Source organism: Chaetura pelagica, unplaced genomic scaffold, assembly GCF_000747805.2.
Source record: "Chaetura pelagica isolate M959 unplaced genomic scaffold, ChaPel_1.0 scaffold90, whole genome shotgun sequence".
Taxonomy (NCBI): Eukaryota; Metazoa; Chordata; class Aves; order Apodiformes; family Apodidae; genus Chaetura; species Chaetura pelagica.
Window position 1 is genome coordinate 14,585,080 of NW_009953496.1, and position 24,046 is coordinate 14,609,125.

The 24,046-nt window shown below is 37.0% G+C and overlaps 1 protein-coding gene across 1 annotated transcript in view; it reads left to right on the forward strand.

The window, feature by feature from the left end:
- The window catches only part of MYOM2 (myomesin 2), a 77,358-nt gene extending 56,980 nt beyond the window's left edge, over window positions 1-20,378 (forward strand). Inside the window, exons 26-37 of the mRNA XM_009999177.1 lie at window positions 1,347-1,491; window positions 1,598-1,657; window positions 2,918-2,985; window positions 6,752-6,865; window positions 8,162-8,249; window positions 11,111-11,149; window positions 11,845-11,950; window positions 13,430-13,593; window positions 13,843-13,879; window positions 14,005-14,027; window positions 14,878-14,933; window positions 20,046-20,378. Coding sequence (XP_009997479.1) covers window positions 1,347-1,491; window positions 1,598-1,657; window positions 2,918-2,985; window positions 6,752-6,865; window positions 8,162-8,249; window positions 11,111-11,149; window positions 11,845-11,950; window positions 13,430-13,593; window positions 13,843-13,879; window positions 14,005-14,027; window positions 14,878-14,933; window positions 20,046-20,378 — 1,233 coding nt within the window. The remainder of the gene's footprint in view (window positions 1-1,346; window positions 1,492-1,597; window positions 1,658-2,917; window positions 2,986-6,751; window positions 6,866-8,161; window positions 8,250-11,110; window positions 11,150-11,844; window positions 11,951-13,429; window positions 13,594-13,842; window positions 13,880-14,004; window positions 14,028-14,877; window positions 14,934-20,045) is intronic.
- Window positions 20,379-24,046: the final 3,668 nt, after the last annotated feature.

Genomic DNA, 24,046 nt, shown 5'->3' on the forward strand with positions numbered 1-24,046 from the left:
CTTCCTGCCTGCCTGCCTGCCTGCCTGCCCTGCCTGCCTGCCCTGCCTGCCCTGCCTTCTGTCCTTCCGTCCTTCTTTCCATCCTGTAGGCTTTCGGTACATTTTCTAGCTTTAAAGTCCAATAAAAAGGCTAATTGAAATATTATATTTATAAGGCATTGTCTCCTTTTGACAGTAACATGGTCTATCATAATTTACTGCATAGAACTCCTTCTAGGTGGTGACATTCACTTCTCTGTTTCATAATGAATGGAGCAGATAGTGTGTAGTATCCTTGACCACGCTGGTAACCTAAAAGTACACACCAAAGAACTTCTGTGGATTATTTTTGCTTTAGGAATTTGTTAACTGAGATTCAAACCACATCACTGTTAGTGGGACACAACATCCTCATGGCTATTCATTGCTGAATGATACAGGACATTACTTAGTAACAGTAGTATCTAAAATAATACCTGAAAATTCAAAACACATATTGTACAAGTATTGTCCAATATTTGCTCGCAATTTTCTGTTTCCTTGAGGATGTCTGCCAATAATCTATCTTTCTGAAATATTAAATGGAAAGCAAACACAAAAAGGACAAAAGCAGTGAAAAGCATATTTACTTTGAATCCAAGTCAATATTTGGTGTTTTGGATATCCCGCAAGCACTTTAGCAAGTAACTAGATGTTTTGACAGATTTCTAATTCTTTTTTTGCTGGACTTGGTTGATCTTTTCAGTTCCTAGAAACTTCATTGGTTTAGCACAAGGTACTGTTCCCCTGGTCTTGCACTTTAGTGTTCTTTGAAAAGAATGCCTAGCATCAGATGAGCAAATCATAACCTTTCTAAACAAGTTGTTTCAGTGAGAAAATATGATCCAGTATTGAGCTGCCACATGTCTCAGAAGTATTTTGTGATGGTGACTTTTTGGATTTTGTTGTGATGGATTCCTACATTTGTGTCTACAAACATAATGCTTCCATCTATTTCTGGACTTTGCTAGGAATAGTGCATCAGCTGAGCAGAACCCCTCGTTGAACTGAAAGCTGTAATGCAGCTAACAGCTGGCTGTGTAGGCCCTTCTTCAAACATGCACAGTGCCATAAACTATTATTTTGAAATCCAAATCAGCTGTATTATGATGACTCAAGGATTCCAAATGCAGCTGTGCAGAGATTTCTGTCACCTCTGGGATCTTGTACAACAGTAAATACAAGCCTGCCCTGTTTGCATAGTTTACAATTAAAAGGACATGAAAAAGATTGAGTGTGGAGGCAGGCATATAAAACATGCTTAATAAGATAGGGAGTCATAAGTAGTTTACACTATACTACAGTGATTTTTTGCTTGTTTATTTCAGAGGCATAAAATACACTGTGACCGTTCAAATGGCATTATAGAAATGGTGATGGACCGATTTACAATTGACAATGAAGGTACCTACACAATACAGATTCAGGATGGAAAGGCAAAGAACCAGTCCTCATTAGTTCTCATTGGAGATGGTATGTTCACTGAAACATTGAAACTTTGGTGAAGACATGAACTTCAATTATTCTTTTAGTAATTTTGTGAGCAACTCATTTTTCATTAATCTCTTCTGAAATTTAGCATTCAAGGCAGTATTGGCTGAGTCTGAGCTCCAGCATAAGGAATTTCTCAGGAAGCAAGGTAAGACAGAGTGATGACTTTAGGCCCAGTTTGCAGCCAATGATCATCCCTGGTGAATACTAAATACTTCCAACTTCCATCGATTCCATTAGAAGATGAATATATTGGACAGTTTGAGGAGACACTACATCCTTGGTGGATCTTATTTTACAACATTGTCATATGATGCATGCAAGTTGTGATAGAACATTCACTAAGTAGAGAAATAAAGTGGGAGTCCCTGCAAGAAGTTATCTTTGCTCAGTATTCATGAGAAGTATGCCTACTGCAGGCTCTGATCCAACAAAACATTTCAGTACATCTAATACTAAGCATACAAATTGTCCTTTCAAAATAATTGACAGAAAAGTAGACAACATAATGTCAGACAAGGAAGATTAAAAACCTGGTCCTGTGTTTTCTGTCCAGGCAAGATTCCAGGAACCACATGTATATTTGTTGCACATTTGTGATACAGTTACAGTATTGGGTACGAGTACTGGATACAGTACTCGTATTGGGTTCCTAATTCAGCATCCTATCCCTGTGAAATCCTTTTAAAACTGAATTTGAGCTCTCACTTGTAATTTTCATGTGACACACACATGGCTTTTAGGATGAAAATAACAATAATAATTAAAAGCATATATTCTAAATAGCTTAGGTAAGATTATCTGCATATATAATGTAATTTTGTTATTTTCAGTTTTTTGGGGTGGCAGAGATTTTTATTTTAACAGATTTAGGAAATATAGAGTATACCACTTACAGCACAAACTCAAGATTTATCAGTTCTCAATGATTTAAGTGAAAGTCTGGGCCTTTCCTACCTCCCAGGTCTCGATATTGCAATTATGGGCCCCAATCCTGCAAACACTAACACACGTAAATTTACTGACATGAGTAACCACAATAATTTTAAAAAGGCTATGTCTGTCAGTAAATTTACCTAAGGATATCTATATGTGCAAGATTGAAACCTCAGTGGGATGAAGGAATATTTCCTGTTCTGCTTATAATGCTTAATAAATGTTTAAACTTTATATAATTTGGACAGATAATGTCTAGCATGGGTTTTTTGCTATGAACATTTAAGTGTGTGTTTAGATACATTTCTTTATTCTCTGGTTCCCTTTGCACCACATACATTGTTTGTACAGTTAGTAGCTTCTGTGTTTCTTTCCTATGTTTAGTTGGTAATTGGGCATTTCTTTCTTTCACTGGATCTCTCAAATACCCTTAATTCTAAAACATATGTTTTACCATAATTTTGTTTCTTAGGTCCTCACTTCTCAGAGTTTTTGCATTGGAAAGTTACAGAGGAATGTGAAGTTGTATTTTCTTGCAAGGTGAGGAAATAAACTTGAAATAATTTTTTAGAATTTGTTGATTAAAAATTGAGTTAGGAAAATGTGAGGAAAGATTTTGATACTTTTAAAATTAAAAGTTTCATATGAAATATTTTATTATTATTTAGAAATGTTTTGAATAAAAATTTCTGATTTACCATTCTTCAGTAATAGTCTTCATTAAAACAAAACAAAACAAAAGAAAAAAACCAGAACATTTCTATATGTGTTAGGTGATCTAATGATTTTTAAGTATTGTGCTTCATGAAAATAATTTGAACAAAATATTCATTCCTTAGTGGTCCTTCTTTCATCAAAAAAGTCACAAAAGACAGATTTCAAACTCTTTCCTCACCATTTTCTGATTTGGAGATTCCTCTACCTAAGCATCAATTATTTAATCAACTGTTACAAAATTATGCAACAAAAGCTTTTAGAATGGATGTTATAAAACATGCTTTTTATTATATTTGGCTAATGAATTTTGAATCTTCACTAATGATAATGTGTGTGGAATTCAGAGTAACTTCTGCTATTAACATCTTTATATGACATTCTATATGACATTAATTTTCATTTTTGTTGCTCTTCTAGAGTGACTAATTAGAGGTCTGAATAACTAAATTAATTGAATTCAACAGGCATCAAACTCTTCTTCATTGCCTTTTCCTTAATATGAACTCTTTTGTATTAATTTTCTCCACTTCTTTTGAATGAGTTTTTGGCTTTTAATTAGCCTAACTTGAATCATTCATTATGAGCAATTTAGATGCACATTTGTGGGATTTTTTTTGCTTCTATTTTTTATGTTCACTAATTAGGAGACCTTTAACCTAATCTTATTCTCAGCAGAACTGACCTGGGTGGTGAAGCTGCTGTTCTGAGTGCCCCCATTTTAGGGCTCAACACTCATTAGCTAACATGGTACCTTTGCTGGTGCTGAGCTGCATAGCTGGAGTACTTTATAATCTCGACATGCATTTGCCTTAGGCATGAACCCTGTTTATCCTTTTATTCAAATGGGGAATTAAATGTTGCTGAACCAGTTATACCAGTGTTAATTCTCTACAAATTAATCTGAAATTATCCTACTTTTCATTGACTGCTGAGCCTGTTTATACCACTGAAACTGTGAAAGGCTGAGCACCTGATTATATGCTTTTCACCAGCGTACTTTTTGTTCATAAGGTCAGAACATTTTATGTAAATGAAATCTGGGTTATGGGCTGTTTGCACACTCATCATTTTAACTATGCCATTGACCTTATAATATTTCTTACTGTTGGTATGTGACTGGCCATTAGGTTCACATGGTGCTGTTGTTTATACCTGTTAAATTGATATATGGGTATAGGAAGAGTTTGAACAATAAAGCCTGTATGTGTCCAATGAACTTCAGATACATAACATTCAAGTTAGAAGTGTAGCTGCCCTGTGCTATTTCTGTGGTAATAAAAACATCCAAGGAACAATCTCTGTCTCAACAGGCCATATTATAGCACTTGGCCCAGGTATCTTTTTAGTGTCCCTGCGCAAAAATAATTGTCATGGGTGTTTTTACATCTTGAAAGACCCTGGGATAATGTGAAGAAAGTACCTGTAATGGAGGGTTTTTGGTCTTGACTTTCTCAAAAACCATGGCATGAAATAGGTGAGTTAGGAAATCAGGACACCTGGAACCTTGTGTAGGACAGAGAACTGCCTGTATGATCCAGGTCCATAACAGTAATAATGAACAAACATGGATTGTGTTGAGTATAAGCTATATTTATATATATAAAAAGTAATATACGTTACCTCACATGCCATTTCTTTTCTCTGTGGTTGGATCTGTTTGACTTTTAAATGGCTTTAATTCAGAAATAACTGGGATTGATGACCTTCTTGTTGACCCTGCATGCCAGTAGAACATTTTTGTCTATCTGGATGGTAATTCAATGGTGTTTGCTTTTGCTTGTGTGTTTATTTTTCTGTATATCCCAGCATCTACCATAATTTTTATTCAAGCATTTCTAAATTTCAGCATGTTCAGAAGCTACCTGCTTTTACATAACTTTGATTCTTATTTGAACTGTGTCTGTGAAAAGCAAGATTTTTAGTGTGTGGCTAAACAGCAAAAAAGGTAACTTTACATAGTAAATGTCAACATGAAATAACTTGGGCACTGCAAATTGCATGTGTCTGAAACTCAGTCTGTTTATTGTCAGATTGAGTGCTAACAGTCTTGGATGAAAAATTGTGGAAAAGCATTAAAGGCTTGTTCCTTCAGGCTCTGTTCAAATACGATTGCCACTCATGTCATATGACTACAGGATTAGCTGCTTTGTAGTTACTGGTAAATGTAGAATTCTGTGCACTTTTCTGAAGCAAGGCATTGCTTTGGGCCAGGTTGTGATCTCAAATACTGTCAAGACATCCATAGCAACCACACTGGTTATTAAGCAGCAATATATGTGATTAATTTGAGCAGGTTTTATAGACATGTCCAGGAATCAGAATAGGAGGCCTCCCTATTTGTCTAGTCACCGCTATAGTGAGCTTTCACAGAGCTACTTATCTAGAGGATAAGTCTTTGATGATGTGAGAGGGTTAGAAACTGGTGCATGTTTTTTTCTCCAAGCAAACCACTTGAAAACTATTGCAGAACTGCATTAACTTCTGGGCTGCCCTCTATCCATTTGTTCAGTTCTTTTTTAAGGACGCTTTTTAAAGCAACTGCTTGGGGACTGAGAGATGTCCTGCCAGCTCTGTGCCTCCCTTTAAGCCACACTGTCTGGGAGTTCAAGCTACACATGGAAATACCATTGCATTTCTGTGGTTTTTAGAAGGATATGGGGATAGTGATGTAAAATAAACCATAGTACTTCTAAAATGGGGAAAAATAAAATATATTGCCAGGGTTTCCAAAAAAGAGCTGAGCTTTTAGCTTCTTTGAATTCACAGTTTGAAAGAATTTATTCAATGATATTTGAAGTGTCACTAATACACAGTTTATATTTCAAACTTATAGAAGTACTTGAGGCATAGCGGTAGCCCATTTATGCACTGCTTAGATGAGCTGCTACTACTACAGCACAATTGTGACTTTCAAGCAACTTTTCTGCATTTTCACTACATTGTTAAGCCCTTTTGTGTTGGAAGAGACTGCAGTTTGTAGGATTCCTCAAGACTTTGTACTTCCCATAGGACACAATGTAGTAGAAAAAAGGATTTCTGGTTCAGCTCACAATTTTGAAGTCTCAGATGCTTTCAGAATAGTAATTTCAGTTTCTCTCTGCAGTTTAGCCATGCAAGACATTTTTAGGTAGATGGAATAAATCTGCAAACTGGCTGAATACTCTCTAAGATTGGATCTAGGTTCTGTGTTACAGCTCTTGGGAGACACATGGCAAACACGAAAAAGATAAAGGAGAGTTCAGCAGCTCTAATTTCAAAGATATTCTAACAAATATCTCTAGAGAAACTACAACCATGTAGCAAGGGTGCAAAACCCTCTAAGGGAAGAAACTGACCGAATTGCCTTTAAGGATTTGTCAAGGCTCTGTGCTCTAAGCTGCATAATTCTGACCAATTTTGTGCTGCAAATAAATATAGTAGGACTAAGATTTGCTTAGTAGGACTTGGCTGGAATTGTTCTTTTACTTAGCTTTATTTGATGTGTTATAAAAAATAGGCTTCTCATGTTGAAAGTGCCTGCGTGACTATCTACAGTGTGATACCTCTCTTCAGGACATATGCAAGCTTATGTGCCTTTTCTGTTGTACAGGTTGCAAACACAAAGAAGGAGACTATTTTCAAGTGGTATAAGGATGGTTCTGGGATTGACACTGAAGAGGTGCCTGATCTGCAGAAGGGAGAATGTCACCTCAGTATTCCCAGGGTAAAGTATCATCTACTGATGAGAAATGACAGCTTCTACTTGGCACACTATAGATTTCCAGTCAGGGCACTAAACCAGCTATCATGATTTCTGTGCAGTTTTAAGAAAAAAACCCCATGTTTGCTGCCTTTCAATTAGCTGATGAGTAAGTAATGCTAGGAAAAGAGTATCTATATTTGTTACTGGCTCAGACCATGCTTAAGTTGCCTCAGCATCCTTAGATGAACTCTGTCTCGTTCTTTCTTATTGGTCCTTATTTTTTCAGTTTGTCCAAGTACCTCATTTCTGACAGTGTTTCAATTTTATTGCCTAAAATGAATGAACTTGAAGTATATGGCTTCTTAAGATTTATCCAACAAGATAACCTAACTTGCATCTGAAGCCTTAGTTTGTATGGTTACTGCCTTCATCAAGTGCCAGAACATCCCCAGATTGTTTTTTTGCTTTCAGCATAATTAACATTCCTTTTATTTATTTTATTTATTGTTTTCATGTTCTTCTAATTTCCCTCCTTCATTTCACTTGCAAGAGGATACTGACTTTCTACTGGCTTCATTTTTTTTATGTACACTTCTTTTAGGAAGAGTAGTTTTGCTTGCCTTGAATTGCTGTTGTTGCTTGTCATTCAATAAAATGATTTTTCTACTATGATTTACTTGATTGTGGACTTGTGTAAATCTAAAATTCAATTACATAACCTCCAATCTATACATAATTGTTTATATGCTTTCCTTCAGATTTTAAAATAAATTATAATAGACACACCAAAAGCAAAAACCTGCCTTGAATTCAGTATTACTGTGTTTAATTTTAGAATGTAAGCTCTCCAAAGGTAATGAGTTCATTATTAGCATAGATATAATATGACTACAGTTGCTACTCAAATGAAAGCTACTGAGTTAAAATTTGTACACTTAAAGGACATAGATCTATTTTTATGCTTTACATAGATTGGTTAAAAAACCTAATCATTTTCGTTGAAAAATATTACATTTCTGAAGTTTGTATGCATTGAAGTTGTGCTCTGTTACATCTTACTACACGACTTGTAATTTTTACTGACCAGGATCAATCCTGTTTGTCTTTCTGGCAATTGACCTGAAATCAAAATCTGTTTTAGGCTTAAGAACTAACTACAGCTCCATAAAAAGGCATGCTAAAGCCATTCATAGTTTCCATCTGTAGTAAGATGAAAACTGCAATAAATGTTGTTTGATTTATAAAATCATGCAGGGGTTGAGAAAATATTGTACTATTATCAAGGTTTTTAGTAAACATTTTGTGTTTTACTTCTAGCTGTCTCGCAAAGATGAAGGAGTTTATAAGGCGACACTATCGGATGATAGAGGTCATGATGTAACTTCTCTTGAATTATCAGGAAAAGGTAACAACATTCAGTTTTCTATACTGAAATAGTGCTCTCCACATGTTCTCAAATGGTATAAAAAACCTATCCTTGCAACTGGCAAGTTAGCAAACATTTCTGGGGTCCTTTGCTTTTTAATTTTCTTATGCTAGAGGCCTGAACTGCACATCACCAGTTTAGGTGTGATGTTGGGCATTTTATGGGTTAATCTCTAGCACAATGACAGGCAAAAAATGAAGTAAGCTTTGAATCAGACAGATGCCTCCTTTTATGTAAGATCATTTGTAGAGAGCTCTCTTTCAGATCTGTTAAGATTTAATGTGCACAGAAACTCTTAAAGCACCAAAGTGCTGAATATGTTGATGCGAGACTGTCAGTGGGGACTGAGAGTTATTTTGATTGTAAAATCATAAAGCTGTTTTTTGGGTTAATCCCAGCAAACAGCTCAACCTCACACCCTTGCTTTCTGCCCCTCAGTGGGATGGAGGAGAGAATCAGAAGAGGAAAAGAGAAAACTGCAGGGGTTTAATAAGTAAAGTAGAAGCTGTGAATGCAGGCAAAGCAAAATAAGGAAATCCTTCTTGTCTTCTTGGCAGGCAGGTGTTCAGCCATCTCCAGGAGAGCAGGGCTCCATCACATATACCAATAACTTGGGAAGACCAGTGCCATAACTCTAGTCATCCACCCTTCCTCTTTCTTCCCCCAGCTGAGTGTGACATCACATGGCATGGAATATCCCTTTGGTGGGTTGGGATCAGCTGTCCAACCTGTGTACACTTCCACTCCTTATGCACCCCCAGCCTACTCACTGTTGGGCAATCTGAGGAACAGAAATAAAAGGCCTTTATGCTGTGCAAGCACAACTCAGCAGTAGCTAAAACATCCCTGTGTTACCAACACTTTTTTAGTCACAAATTTACAACATAGCACCATACAAGCTGCTATGAAGAAAATTAACTCTATCCCAGCTAAAACCAGTGCAATCTCCCATGTTCCATACGACTTATGTCATGCTCGGGTCCCACACTATCCAGTACATCCTAATTAACCACCTCCTCCCTTCCTATCCTTTGACATATATACAGATACCATTCCCTTAGTCTGTGGATATCCTGACCTCTAGAATAAACAAAAGGCACAGTAGCTCTGGATCTTAGGGTCAGGGGTCCTTCCAGTGATGGTACTTCAGGTATGGCAAGACTGTGCTCTGCTGGAAATGCACAGTGAAATGCTTATTATAGAATTCACGGTGTCTAATTCTGTGGATCCAGGAGGCTTTGAAAATGTCAACCAATAAAACCAGAAGAACTGCAGCGTTAAACCAAACAGTGAGTCTCCTAAATGTTGGAGTTAGCCTTGAAATATGAAGTACAAACAGAAATTTAGCATGAACAGGGACCTGGAAGACTGCATATTGTTTGGGGCAGGTTAGTTCAAGCTCAGTGTGCATTGTCATTCAAATGAAGATAAATGCAAATAAGGGTAAGAGAATCTAGTCTAAAATACATCAGTGATAGGCATTTAAATAATGTTTCATCTGTTGTCAGTGAGCTACTGTAAACCTATGTATATTTAAATTTGTTCATTTAAAAAATGCTAGTGTATTTCTGAGTCTGATCTGTTGTCAACATAAATTATTTTTACTCAGCTTTGTCAGAAAGAGCTTCTTTGGCCTTCTTTGCTTAGGTCTCACCAACTAGACCAAAGTGAACTTGGATTCATCCTATCTGTAGGTAGACATTTGACCCAAATACTGTTGTGTTTTTTTTTGCCAGGTCCTAAAAGAGGGAAAAAGACATGTTCAGAATTGAATTGAAGTTACCCAAATCTTAACTTTTTTTTTTTTCCACTTTTTTTTTTTTTTTCATTAGGGTGGGGAATTACCTGAAATAAGAGGAAAAAAATGAATATCAACCTGAATTTTTAAGCTGTGTTTCCTTCAGAAGGCTGTATCATCACTTAGCCTCACAGGCATTTTTCCTCTGCATAAATTCTGCTCATCATTATTTCATAAAAAACATCTACTTTAGACAGCATAGGTAATATAACCCCACTTTCCCAGACATCTGTAATGTGATGTATGCATAGTATGCAATTCATGTCCTTATGTCAACATGCCAGTAGAAGCATGTTGGACTGTGCAGGGGATTACTGAATTGAATCTTCATTTATTTTAGCAGAGACAAAAAAATGTTCAGATACACATCAATACAGACCAAATATACGAGTAGTATTTTCTGAAATTCATGCATTTTCCTGTCTTCCTTAATAATAAAAATTTTTCAGGGTTGCACATGCCTTCTTCAGCCTTGAATTTCCATTATTCAGAATATGGTGCCTCATTTCTTCTCTTTTTCACAGTGACACTGAATAGGATTCTTCTGCTATGAAAGTCTTCCATGTTCTTCTGCCCTTGTCTCCAGGGTTCTCCCCTCCTGCAAACCCATTAACTCTGTGATGTTTCAAAACTTTGATATGCTACCTATTTTCTTGCTCTTGCTGTTGAAGGGATTTGCCTTTGTCAAATGCCATCAGTCAGGTGAAAACTGTTTTCACCTGGAATGCAATCATTATATTTCCCTGCACTCTCCTTTGAGTGTGAACTATTCTGTTTTAATGACTTTTATTGTTTCTGGCCTGAGGACAAATATTTGACAGCAGACAGCTGACTCCACACACAGCAGAGATTCTCAGTGAGTCAGCACAGAATTCAGATGCCATACAGTTTCCAATTTGTCCCATAGACCTCTTGCAATGTTGAAGTTTTCTTTGACTAAGCATGTGCAGATTTAACATATTGCTTTAATTAAACTGAACATAAGAAAGCAATATTCTAATTTAATTTTGATGGTACATTTCTTATTTTTTTTTCTCTTCAGTGTATGATGATATACTTCTGGCATTGAGTGGACTCAGTGGTAAGTAAATGCTGCCTTGGGTTTTCATGTAGGCTTTTCATGTTAAAAGTCATCTGAGCCAAAAGCAGACAATTTTTATTTTAAGTGGGAAATCTCTGAGAGTCATGATGCTTATACTGTTATGGCCATGATATTAAATTTCTAAATAGGCTGTTGGCCTTGCTAATTGACACTCTTAAAAGGGAACAATGCATTATTCCACCCGGCTTGTTTGGTTTAGATACTGTGACAACGTTGTAGCAAAAATTTTCTTCCTAGTTCCCATTAGTAAGTGAACCCTGATACAGAGAGAACAAGATTGGGCTCCAGCTTCCCCTGAGAAGCTGGGAAACATTCCTCTGAAGGAAAAGGGCTTGCACAATAATAGATTTTTCACGCAATTAGAATAATTACACTACTGTTTCATTTTAATTACATGACTAGCTTGTTATTCCACAATGAATCTTGCTAATCATAATGCTTGTATATGACAATAAAATAAACTCATATTCATACTTAACTGTCACCTGGTATTAATCAACAGATCTCCTTTGTGAGGCATCAGCCATTGTCACTGTGTGGCTGTTGAGAGTTGTGACCCAGATCTTTCATTTTTTTAGTCCTGAGAGTAGAAGAAGTCCATTCAGCTGTTTCCTGTTCATTCCATTATCCTCTTTGATCTGCATATATTATAGCATATATTATATTTTTTGTAGGTAAGTCAGCCTCTCCACTGAAGATCCTTTGCACTGAGGAAGGAATAAGGCTCCAATGTTTCTTAAAGTACTACAATGAAGAAATGAAAGTCATCTGGTCTCATAGGTAGATAAGAATATTTTTTTCAATTTTATTTGAGAAAAAAATGCCATCTTTATGAGTTACTTACTATTCACTGTTCCTTGGCATTCATTTAGTAACTGGACCACATTCATAGTTTTCTCTTTCTAGCACTTCATGTTTTCTTTTCACATAGATAGTGCATAGAAATATTAACATGCTTGTTCAACACCTATCAGGAGGACTATAACAGCCAGGAAAAAAGAACCTAAAGTATTCCAGCCTTCTATTCAACATGAGTATGTTTATCTTCTACTGTATTATCTGGTTGGTTCAAAGACAGCAAAATATTCAAGAACCATTTTCTAGTCAGGGCTACTTTTTTCTTTAAATAGACAAAATTCTCCTCCAGTACCAGGTGAATTCCAAGGATCTGATCTCATCTTTTAGTAAAAGACTATATTAAGAAAGGAATTATTTTTTCAAACTGATACAGTCTGAAGTAATAAAAATTTCAAAAATCAAAATATAATATATATTAGTTTATATCCAGCTATCTTATTTTCTAATCTGAAAAAAATGTAGTCATTTTACAGAAAGGGAAATAGTAAAAATTCCCTTTCCCTATCAGTGTAGCTCTTTACCTATGAAATGAAATTAGCCCTATCTGGGCAAATCAAATAACTGATAAATGATAGCCTACTGGTGATTTCATCTATTAAAAATTCCAACTAAAGATTCCTGGGGAGGAAGGATGAAAAAAAAAAATTCTTTAGTTAATGAGTGAAAAAGGAAAATTTTCTGAAAACAATTGAACAAATTGAATTGAATTGAATTGCTTTAGATGCTCTCTCTAAATACGTTCTTGCATTTCCACTCTTCAGGATGGATTATGGACCCTAATCTGGATCAGTAGAGCATTTTTATTATACTAGCTTAGGAAGTGATGATAATCTATGTAGTGCCACTTTTTAAAAAGGCCTGTTTAATAATTATCTTCAGTGCAGAAATTTGTTTCTTGTCTTGTTCTTAAAAAAGACCAAAGGTGTTTTAGGACTTGCTGCAAGAATAATGAATTCTATGAAAATATAGTATTGTTTTCTTTTGCAATTTTTGAAGTTGATGAAAGTTAAAGATTTTTTCGTCATCAAAAGGTTAATTTCCTCTTGTTTACTATTCTCATGTATTCTATAGTGTGTTTGAAGTGTGCAAACCTCTAAATTCTCCCACTATTCTTGCATACAAGCATGTATGTCCATATAGATGTAAATACAAATGATTTTATATGTGAAGAGAAAGAAAATAAGAAGATGCTGAACAAATTAATCTTTGGAATGAAAGCTCAAGCTAATGGTTCCAAAGCGCTTCATAGCTCCAACAGGAAGAAAATAATATCCTGTGATATTGCTCTCTGTAGTTTAGGAAAATAGTATGCTATCCTTTCTAATTTTTCATGGATAATCTCCTATGGAGAATATACATGAAAAGAATTGTCAAACTAATTTCTATTGCTTTTTTTTCAAGGGAATCTAAGATTTCATCTGGTGAAAAGATGAAGATTGGAGGAGGAGAGGATGTTGCCTGGCTGCAGATAAAGGAGCCCACTGAAAAGGATAAGGGAAACTATACCTTTGAAATCTTTGGTGACAAGGAATCCTACAAACGCACACTTGATCTCTCTGGGCAAGGTAAGACCAGAGTGGCAGTTTTTAATGGATTAAACAGAATTAACTGGCAGTAATCAGTGATATGACAGTAGAAAGAGAAGCTGGTATGATCTTCTTAGTCTATATCTGTTTTCACCATTAGTGGCATTGTTACTGTGTAACCCAGTGGGGCTTTAAAGGGTTTTATGGGTATGTGTTTAAATCCTTACACTGAGCCCCATATGCTAGTTATGTTCATGGACAAGAGCTCTCTCAACTCTTTTGTTACAGCTTTTGATGATGCATATGAAGAATTCCAGCGACTCAAGTAAGTACTATTTCTTTTTAATTTTAAACCTGTAAAAATTGTGTCTTAGCTTACAGAAAAAGAATATTATTAACTTCATTAATAACATTATATATTTCTTTTTCTCTCCTCATCCACAATTTTAGGGCAGCTGCTTTTGCTGAGAAGAGTAAGTTTATTTTACATTTTGTCAAAGCTGTTCTGCAACTTAGTTTAATGTTCTTTTCGAGGCATCTATCATGATATGTTGTCATAGCTTTCAGAGTGTTGTGTCTGTGGAAATCCCCTGTTAGCATATAATACTGCAATAATAATAGTAGTTTGAGGGTTTGTCTTTAATTCCAATGGAAACTCACTAGAAGTTTTATACATTTTTGCAAGCCTCCAGTATATATTCTTTTGTCTGCAAAAGGTTTTGTGAGATGTGAGCTGCTGGGTATCACACAGGAGGTGCTGACTCTGAAAGCTGCTGATACTAAATATTGTGACCTAACTATTAAGTAAAAAATTTCCTGCTAATGCCTGTTGGGCTGTTCTTGCTGAGACACAAATAATGGGGAACCTCATTACTGTTAGAGGTTGTAGGAATTTTGGTACTTTGATATCAGTTCCTCTGGTAAAGAAGATTCTTCTGTCCACAAAAAGAGTGGCACAACAAATTTTCCTTATATCTTAGATACCACCAAGATGCTAAAATCATCCTCCTTGCTTTGCTCTGTGCCTAAAGCACAAACTGTCATGCTCAGCAAGTAGCTTCAACATAGTTATGTATATCAGTTTAGAATGCTACAATCTTGGGTAAAAAATATGATGAGACCAGAAAATACCATAAAAAGAAAGAACACAAAATATATTAAAAATGGTATTATTTTATATTTAATTAACCAAGAATACAGCTTTCCAAAGGTAAGTCCAAACAAGAGTTTTGACTAATAGAACACCAAGTTAAAGCATTAAAAAAATCAGTAATTTTGAATTATAATCTTCACATGACCTACATATTTTTCTTTAACTCCTAGATCGTGGTAAAGTAATTGGTGGTTTGCCTGATGTCGTCACTATAATGGATGGGAAGGTAAAGACAGTTTTTGTCATTGAGTCATGCTGACTGCCAAGGGGTTTGCTTTAGTGGCAAAAGGGGAACTGACATAGATGATTTCATAGAAGCAGGTAGCAGGAGGATAATTCAAGCCACCTAGTAGTAGTAATCTAATTGAGACACATGCAAAGATATAGATGGTCATAGTTACATCATAAGCTGCCTATATGGTCAGAGCAGGCACAGCTTGATTGAGACCTTAGGTAATTAAGGTCAGCCTCAAGAGGAGCTGGTCTTTTGCTGATTATGTAGAGGCTCTGAGTTAACTGCATACTCAAACCTGGGCTGGCTTTCGGCTCTGTGAGTGGAGCATTTCAAGGGGAGAGTCCACTCCTGCCCTTTGGGAGAAACTGAGGAGGCAAGAAGAAGCATCTACCCTCTGAGATCGAGTGTAACAGAAACAAAAACCAGGTCATTATTCAGCATGCCAGACATGGTAAGAGTAAACATGGGTGAAGAAACTACCTGGGCTGATAGGCTAAACTCTCCTCTCTTCTTATATATTGGCAACTAATCACAGTACAATATATAATTATGGGGGATTGAAAGCCAGTGAATATACATATTTTTTTACATCGATAATAACTAAACACCCAAAACCAAACTTGAAATTGGTAAAGCTTTGCAAAGTCCTTTCCTACGTCAGCTTGACTGGTGGAGATGAAATTTCATTATGCTAACAGGCTGGTGTCCCTTTATGGGCTTTTTGTCATAGTGAAGTGGGATCTCATACAATCTTAGCCCGGACTCTCTAGGTACTAGTACTGGTTACTACTGGGTACTAGGTATTAGCCTGAGCTGTTCTTAGTCCTTACAGGTGCCAGAAGGTAATTAAACTTGGTCTTTCCATCCTGGGAGTGAGCTCCAGACTCTAGACCCAAATCTTCAGTCCAGGAAAGACAAACTGTTTACATCCTTCCCACACAGACAGCAAGTTCTTGCCTGCTCTCTCGTGAAGCACCTGTTCGGTGCCCTGTCCTTCCTTATGGGGAGAAACTGATTCTCTTCAATCTGGGAAAAAAAAGTACTGAAAGAGATAAAAAAAGAAATATGCAGCATTGAGAATAGTGCAGAGGAGGTACTTCGAAGTTATTATCCAACACTTCTCACAGCACAAGAACTAGGGAGTGCCTAATTACATGGTCATTATGGGCTTTAAGGAATCAAAAGGAAGTATTTTTTCAAGTGGTTCATAATTAATTTATGCCTTAGTACCTTAGGTGAAAATAGATTTGGGTCTGAAAAAGAAAATAGGCAATATCATGAAAGGGGCCATTAGGTACAGTGCTCTCATTATAACCAGTTTATAAGACAAGTCATGGAAAGCAGGAAGGTATACTGGGAATAGGATCCCACTATTCAACCTCTGTATTTTTGTACTTTTTCTTAAGTAGTTGCTTTTGACCTCTAAAAGAGCTAGATGGACTTTCATTCTTAATGACTATAGCAGATTGGCTCATGAGCAAATGTGACTCTTACCATCTGCTGGCTATCAAGAGCATGTTGATCAGGCCTTTGTGTCTCTTTTGTGAAGTGCATCTTCAGAGACTACAGCTGTGTCAGTTTGTGTGGAAGCTGCCTTTCTTATCACTGGAGCAAGAGGCTGCACACAGCTCTCTCAACTTCCTGTGTACTTGGCCATTTTCTGGGTATCTATTTAGTGGATGCTGAAAGCTACTCAACTCTGGACCAGAGATGATTCTCCTCTTGGCTTATTCCTTCCTTTGTCTCTAATGGGTGTTTGCATGAGATGCCTTCTTATTGTGGTATTCAGAGGCACCTCACAGCAGGAGAGCTAGTCACTGAGGAGGATAGTGTTAAGTCACTTTATGACCAACATCTTAGCCTAACTGTAAGTAAACAGCTCAATGAAGTCACCCCTGACTGCATGCACAGATTTGCTGCAGTTTCCTCATACAGTCCCAGAACCTTAAATTAAAAAATGTGACATAGTGAGTTTCCAGAAGTAAAAGGCTTCAAAGGGAGCCTAATCATGTGAGGATTAAATAACTGAATGTGTGAAGAGTAAATCTCTGATTCCTGAAATCAGGCAAAGCAACTGAATCACAATTAAGTGAAACTTTAAAATTACCTCTAAATTAAATATGAACAGGTTCCATTCAAGAATAATGAAAGTACAAGTGTGAGAAGTAAAAAAAAAAAAAGGCAAAAAAAATAGGCACAGTTTTCCTAATGTATGGAATGGTATAACTTGGTATAACTACATAAATATATGAACTACATAAATATATGAAGAACTGGTTGAAAGGAAGAAATCAGAGAGTTGTAGTCAATGGGACAGAATCTAGTTGGAGGTCTGTGACTAGTGGAGTCCCTCAGGGGTCGGTCTGGGACTGGTGTTGTTCAATATCTTCATCAACCACCTGGATGAGGGTATAGAATGTACCCTCAGCAAGTTTGCTGATGACACTAAACTGGGAGGAGTGGCTGACACACCAGAAGGCTGTGCTGCCATTCAACGCAACCTAGACAGGCTGGAGAGTTGGGTGCGGAGAAACTTGATGAAGTTCAACAAGGGCAAGTGTAGAGTTTTGCATCTGGGGAAGAACAACCCTGTGTACCAGTACAGGTTTGGGGGCTGACCTGCTGCACATCAGTGTAGGAGAAAGGGACCTGGGGGTCCTGGTTGACAGGAGGATGACCATGAGCCAGCAATGTGCCCTTGTGGCCAAGAAGGCCAATGGCATCCTGGGGTGCATTAGAAAGGGTGTGATTAGTAGGTCAAGGGAGGTTCTCCTCCCCCTCTATTCTGCATTGGTGAGGCTGCATCTGGAGTATTGTGTCCAGTTCTGGGCCCCTCAGTTCAAGAAGGACAGGGAACTGCTTGAGAGAGTCCAGCACAGAGCCACAAAGATGATGAAGGGAGTGGAACATCTCCCTTATGAGGAAAGGCTGAGGGAGCTGGGTCTCTTTAGCTTGGAGAAAAGGAGACTGAGGGGTGACCTCATCAATGTTTACAAATATGTAAAGGGCGAATGTGAGGAGGATGGAGTTAGGCTCTTCTCAGTGATGTCCACTGATAGGACAAGGGGCAATGGGTGCAAACTGGAGCATAGGAGGTTCAATGTGAATATCAGAAAAAACTTTTTCACTGTGAGAGTGACAGAGCACTGGAACAGGCTGCCCAGAGAGGTTGTGGAGTCTCCTTCACTGGAGACATTCAAAACCCACCTGGACGTGTTCCTGTGTGATGTGCTCTAGGTGACCCTGCTCTGGCAGGGGGGTTGGACTAGATGATCTTTCTAAGTCCCTTCCAACCCCTAGGATTCTGTGATTCTGTGAACACAAGGCAAAGCTTTACTAGTGCTTCTTAGGAGAGTAAAAAATATTTTAAATCAGATCTATAATTTAATAAATTAGAATAGGTTCCAACCATTTATATTAACTGTTGAATACATTTACTTTCTGGTAAGTTTTAAATATTACCTTACTAAGACTTGATAAATTATTATGAATTAAATATTAATTGTTCTTAAATGAGGTTGCTTTTGAGGGCAACAGTCAGGAGGTGTTGCCTGAATTACAGAAAGTATGGTAAGATTTAATCTCACACTTAGACATTAGTTTGATTTCTTTACATTTTATTCTCATGTTTGCAACATTACTCCTTTAGGTATTTTATAGAAAGGTTAGTTCCTATAGGCTATTATTTAACTTTACATTCTACATGACATCACTTCTTTAAGAGGACTCACACACTTAGGTATTCACTAGGTTGTACCCAGAGCATGTGAATCTCTCTTCAACATTTCCCTCTGACTCTGGAGGCATGTAGCATGCAAGACTGCTTATAATTTGTGAATGTATGGCTCTTCTGGTCACTTAAAATTACTTCTTGATTTTGTTGGGGTTTTTTTGACTCTGAGTTACATCATGCCTATGCATTAGTCATAATTCAAGAAACACATTGTACAAAAATGCGCCTGTATGCACACAGATAGACTTGCTCTGCTCCATCTGGGTCAGGAGCCTGAAAAACCTGAAAGGGAATATGGAGGGGAGGGAATCTAAGTAAGCATTCAGGTAGAACCTGTTGGTTTGGGGCAGTTGATTGTTTTTGGTTTTTTGTGTGGGTTTGTTTGTTTGTTTGCTTGCTTTTTTGTGTTGTTTTTTTTGTGTTTTGTTGTTGTTTGTTTGTTTTATTGTGTTTATTACTAACACAATAGTGCAGATAGAAAATTCTTAAGATGACTTATAATTACCTAGGGCACAATTTTGAGCAGAATAAGATTCAAGCAAAGGGTGGACAAAATAAGCACTAATCAATGCACCTTCTCAAGTGATTAATTCACTCCATGGTCACTGTACCTAAGTATATAAAGTCTATATACATACACACATATACATGGTGATCAAATTTGGGTTCAGTAGTAAATACATAAAAATGTGGAGAATGTTACGGACTTCTACAATCTCATTTTGGTCCTTAGAAAATAATTGAAAATACTTGAACTACCAGGATGGCCTGCTGCATCATTTCAGCTACTGTCTGAATGTGTTGTACATGCACGTAGCACTTTTACAACATTTCTGTATTGCTTATTCTGTATTAAATATTTCCATTTTATTAGTCCGCAGCACCTGGAATCAAGGTGCAATGATTCATTGCATATACATTAAAAATAAAGTTATTTTTTTTTCATCTTCTCAAGCAATAACCTCAGGAGCCATTGATCAGAAAAAACTTCCTCAGTTCTCTCTGCTATGTACAGGGAAACTTCAAGGAGGTTTTAAACCTATCATTGCCTGACCCTCATGTCAGACTAAGGGGTTGTCAGGAGTTTCCTGAAGGCAAGACTGCAATGACAGTCCAACTTACCAACTTCAGACACTGAGGCTATTACCCTGAGGCTATTACTGCATCACAGTCACTGGTAAGATGGTAGAAAGACTGAATCAAAGGGAAAAAAATATATTAGGAACTATACTTTTCAGTCCTGAAGAACATGATCCCTGTTTTACTTAAATTTTAACTAGGAATAACAAGTGCCTGAAAGCAATACTGAGAATGTTCTGGTTAAACAAATCTGACTGATCCTTAAAATAACTCCTTTTTTCCTCCCTCAGACGTTGAATCTGACCTGTACTGTATTTGGAAATCCTGACCCCGAAGTGGTTTGGTTCAAGAATGACAAGGCCTTTGATCTTAATGAGCATTACACATTTTCACTGGAACATGGGAAGCACGCCAGTTTATCAATCAAAGGAGTGACTGCAGAAGACTCGGGCAAGTATAGCATCCATGTCAAGAACAAGTATGGTGGGGAAACAGTGGATGTCACTGTAAGTGTGTACAGACATGGTGAAAAAATGCCTGAAATTCAGCCAGGCCAGCTTGCTAAACCCAAGCCAATACCACCATCAGAAGAAGTCCTCAAACCTGAGGGCAAGGCAAAGTAAGAAGTAAAGCTTGAAACTACATTTGACAGACATAGTAGAATGAGCTGTAGTTGAGATATTCCCACATATTGGTACTGTCCGAAGGGAAACAGAGCTTTTAGAAGTTTGCTTTAGGGAGGCAGCTGTGCTATGGTGCTGTACACATCTGCAACAATCTCATTTTCAACATCTGTAGTAGGGTGGGACTTGCAAATAGCAAAAGGCCAGATGCCTGCCAGAAGCTCCTGTATGCAATGGCAGGTTGTGCAAATCTACAGTAAGCCTCTATTTCCACCCTCCACAACCCTCTTAAAAAAAACAGCTCAACAACCTTCTGAGAACAAGTATCCCATCTATAAAAGTCATGAACTGCAGTTAGATACATACTGAGATGGTTCCTGCCTTGTTACACAGACAGTCCCTTTGGCTTTGAAGCCTTTGATCATGTAAGTCCAGTGGATAGTCCCTACGTAGTAGTGATGTTGTTTTATCATGTGAGTTTTTGTTTAGCAGAGTTTTACAAATGTTCACTGTTCATTCACGGAAGCATAGGTCACGTGACTGTAATTTGTTTTCATTGCTTTGTGTTAATAAAACTTTAAAAGTCACCTTTATTACTCACTGCTCCAAATCACACCTAACTAGTTCTGTTTACTCTCTTTCATTGTTTATTATTGTTTATTGCACCATTTCACAGCTGGTAGCATGCAGACTATCACCTTTCAATAAAGAATGCAAATTATGGTTAATCACAGACACTAGGTGGCACTTGCAACATTAATTTTACTCTTTAGAATACAGGTCAAGGTGCAAGCTCAAACTGGTACCAAGAGACGTGTATATAATTCAATCACTTAGGATAATTACATCTTTGATTTTCCCCTACCCAAAATGAACAACAGAACTCTTCCATGGTTGAAGTAATGTCCTGCTGGGCAAAGTTTTCAGTATGTGCTTATCATGAAATGTTCTAATAGAATGGGATTGAGTGAGATTACTTGCATATCTGTAATACAATGAGTGTTTGCAACACTGGCTTTTTCATATCAGGTTCTCTATTCAATAAAGGTCCATTTATCTACCTAGAGGAACTTTTGCAATTTGCTAACCAGCTTTCAGAATAAGAGTCCTTCTAATGGTAAGTAACACGGGTCATAAAAACATCCTGGATACAGCCCTTCTCACTTGTGACTTCTCCCAGTCTCTAGGATAAGGCTAGGAAAAGGAAACATTGTAGGAGACAGGGAATTTGAATGAGAGGTGGCCTGGAGAAATGGTGCTCTGCAAAATTTTTACTGAAGAAACTGGTTGAAAGTGCTTGAAGCATCGGAACTATAATCTGTGTTTGTTTCACGGCTGAAAGCCAGTGCTGAATCTCTGAGTCTGATTTTAAGTGTGAAAAATATGGAAATAATTGGGAAAAACAGGAAAATAAACAGTTTCAGAGTAAATTTAATCTCAAGCCTTTTAATTTTTTTTTCTTTAATTTTTTTTTCTCATCTAAGTGATACAGATCTTCCATTATTATACCTGGCAAACAAATACTTCACTTGAAAAAAAAAAAAAAAAAAAAAAAAAGTTGTGTTGTTTGTTTGTTTGTTTGTTTGTTTTTTTGAGACAGATAAAAAGCAGAGAACTGAGAAGCCAATTTACAAGCTGTCAGGTGCAGTACATTGGAGCACTAATCTGGGGGACAGGACAGAAGTATTCCGTCATTCCCATTCCTCCTCCTCTCCATCCACAGGGATTTTAACCTGTAGCTCTGACCACCAAGGGTTGTGCACAAATACCCCATCTTCCCTTTGTTTGGAAGTGCTGCTTCTATTCAGCCTTTTTAACATTGTCTGACTAGGTAAACAAACTAAAAAAGAGACCAGGCATAGGCATCCTACCTCTCACATGAGAATTTTAAATTCTAGTTTGAGAGTATTTCTCCCTTTCTTGTATTTTATTTTAGTTTTCAGCACTGAAGGAGGGATTGAGGGTGTGGTACTGTAGACTATTCAAGAGCCTGGTGGTTTGAACAGATAATGATGAGCATGAGAATGGGTTCATTGTAGGTTCAAATTTCTCAAGTAAGACACTGCAAACCTCCTTTGCAACTCACTGATATCTTTGAGTACTCATAATAAAAAAACCATGCCAAATCTTGAAAGGAAATAGTCTTTAATCACACAATAAAAAGATGCTTTGATTTTAAATAAACAGCTTTTTGAAAGATCTGTGTGCTTAGAACCAATGAAGAGAGAGTTTATATTTAAGTACAGTATAAACAGTCAGGAATTACAATGGAAAGTTATGACAAATACTTTTTCAGGATGAAAAATTCTTGTGGCTATGGAACCACATTCTGTGTCTGGTCATTGAATGAATGTGTCTGAAAGAGTTAAATACTCAAGAATATTATATTGCCTTGAGATAGTATATTTAGGAGATTTTAGGATGCAAAGCAAGGATTTATCCTCCAAATATTTATCAAAATAGGAAAAAAATATTTTTATATGAATCTGCCATCAAAATAACTTTAGCAAATGTCTCAATATCATAACTAGAACTTTCTTCTATTCTAATTTCTTATTAAAATCCTTTAAGGTTTTCCAAATCTTACTGTAGCAGGCTCACAAAGCATCAGAGTCAGTCTCTATCTTACAAAGTGAGGATCAGCAAGAATTTAATATTATTCTTATCTCCTTCTACAGTACATGGGTTAATTTTAGCTGAGACTATCAAATTATTGCATGTTATGGCAGCTTTTCTGAGGTACCCTTGGGCACAGGAGACAAGGTTAGTTCATTTCGGTTGTACCTTTAGCTGGCCTTCTTAGTTAAGTCAGCTTCACTTATTTCCTTCCAGGCAAACACAAATAATTTATTATGACAGTTAATCCTCTGCTGAAGTACAGGAATTATCATTCACAGAAACATTGTGTTCAAAAGACTAAGGACTTCCTATAGACCATTTCACATTTTTCAGTGCTCAGTGTGTCTTTTGTACAGATTTATAAATCCTGTTATCAGTGCTAGGAAATGAGTCAGGTCAACTTCGTTTAGGATGTCCTATTTCTTCAGAGTGAACACGCATCTAGTTGCCCAGAGGGGAAATACACTTGGATGGATATTCGAGGGACAAATAGGATGAGCTGTTAATCAAGTTCAATGGAATACATGATGAGGCATATTAGCATTTGCACACACACTTCACAGACTTGGTGTTGTTGTTAGTTTAATTAATAAACATTTTGAAGGGGGAAGAGGAGCGAATAAGGTTTGCTGGAGAAATTTTGATGCCAAATGAGCCTACCTAAAGTAAGGTCAAGGGAGATTGACTGTTTGATCCTGGATGTGAATGTAGTCTGTTATTTTTACAACTCCAGGAGGGGCATTACAGTGAACTAGCTATTTCTGTTACCTTTAAGAAGAAATTCTTCTACTAGAAGAATTTTTTGTGAGTTCTGGTGCGTTTTGTGTTGTCTGAGTTTTCTGTTGTGCTTTTCTATGCAGTGCCAGCGCGCAACGGGGCATTGTCAACTTGTCAGGGGAGGTAGATAAGATGTCAGCCAGTTGTGCTGATGGACCAGTTTCATGGCTGTGTCTGTCATTTTGGCATTCTGCTAGAAGGCTAGCAAGACTGCATTTTCTCCAGGCACCTGCTTTCTTTGAATCAGCTTTGGTATGTTACTGTTTATTTTC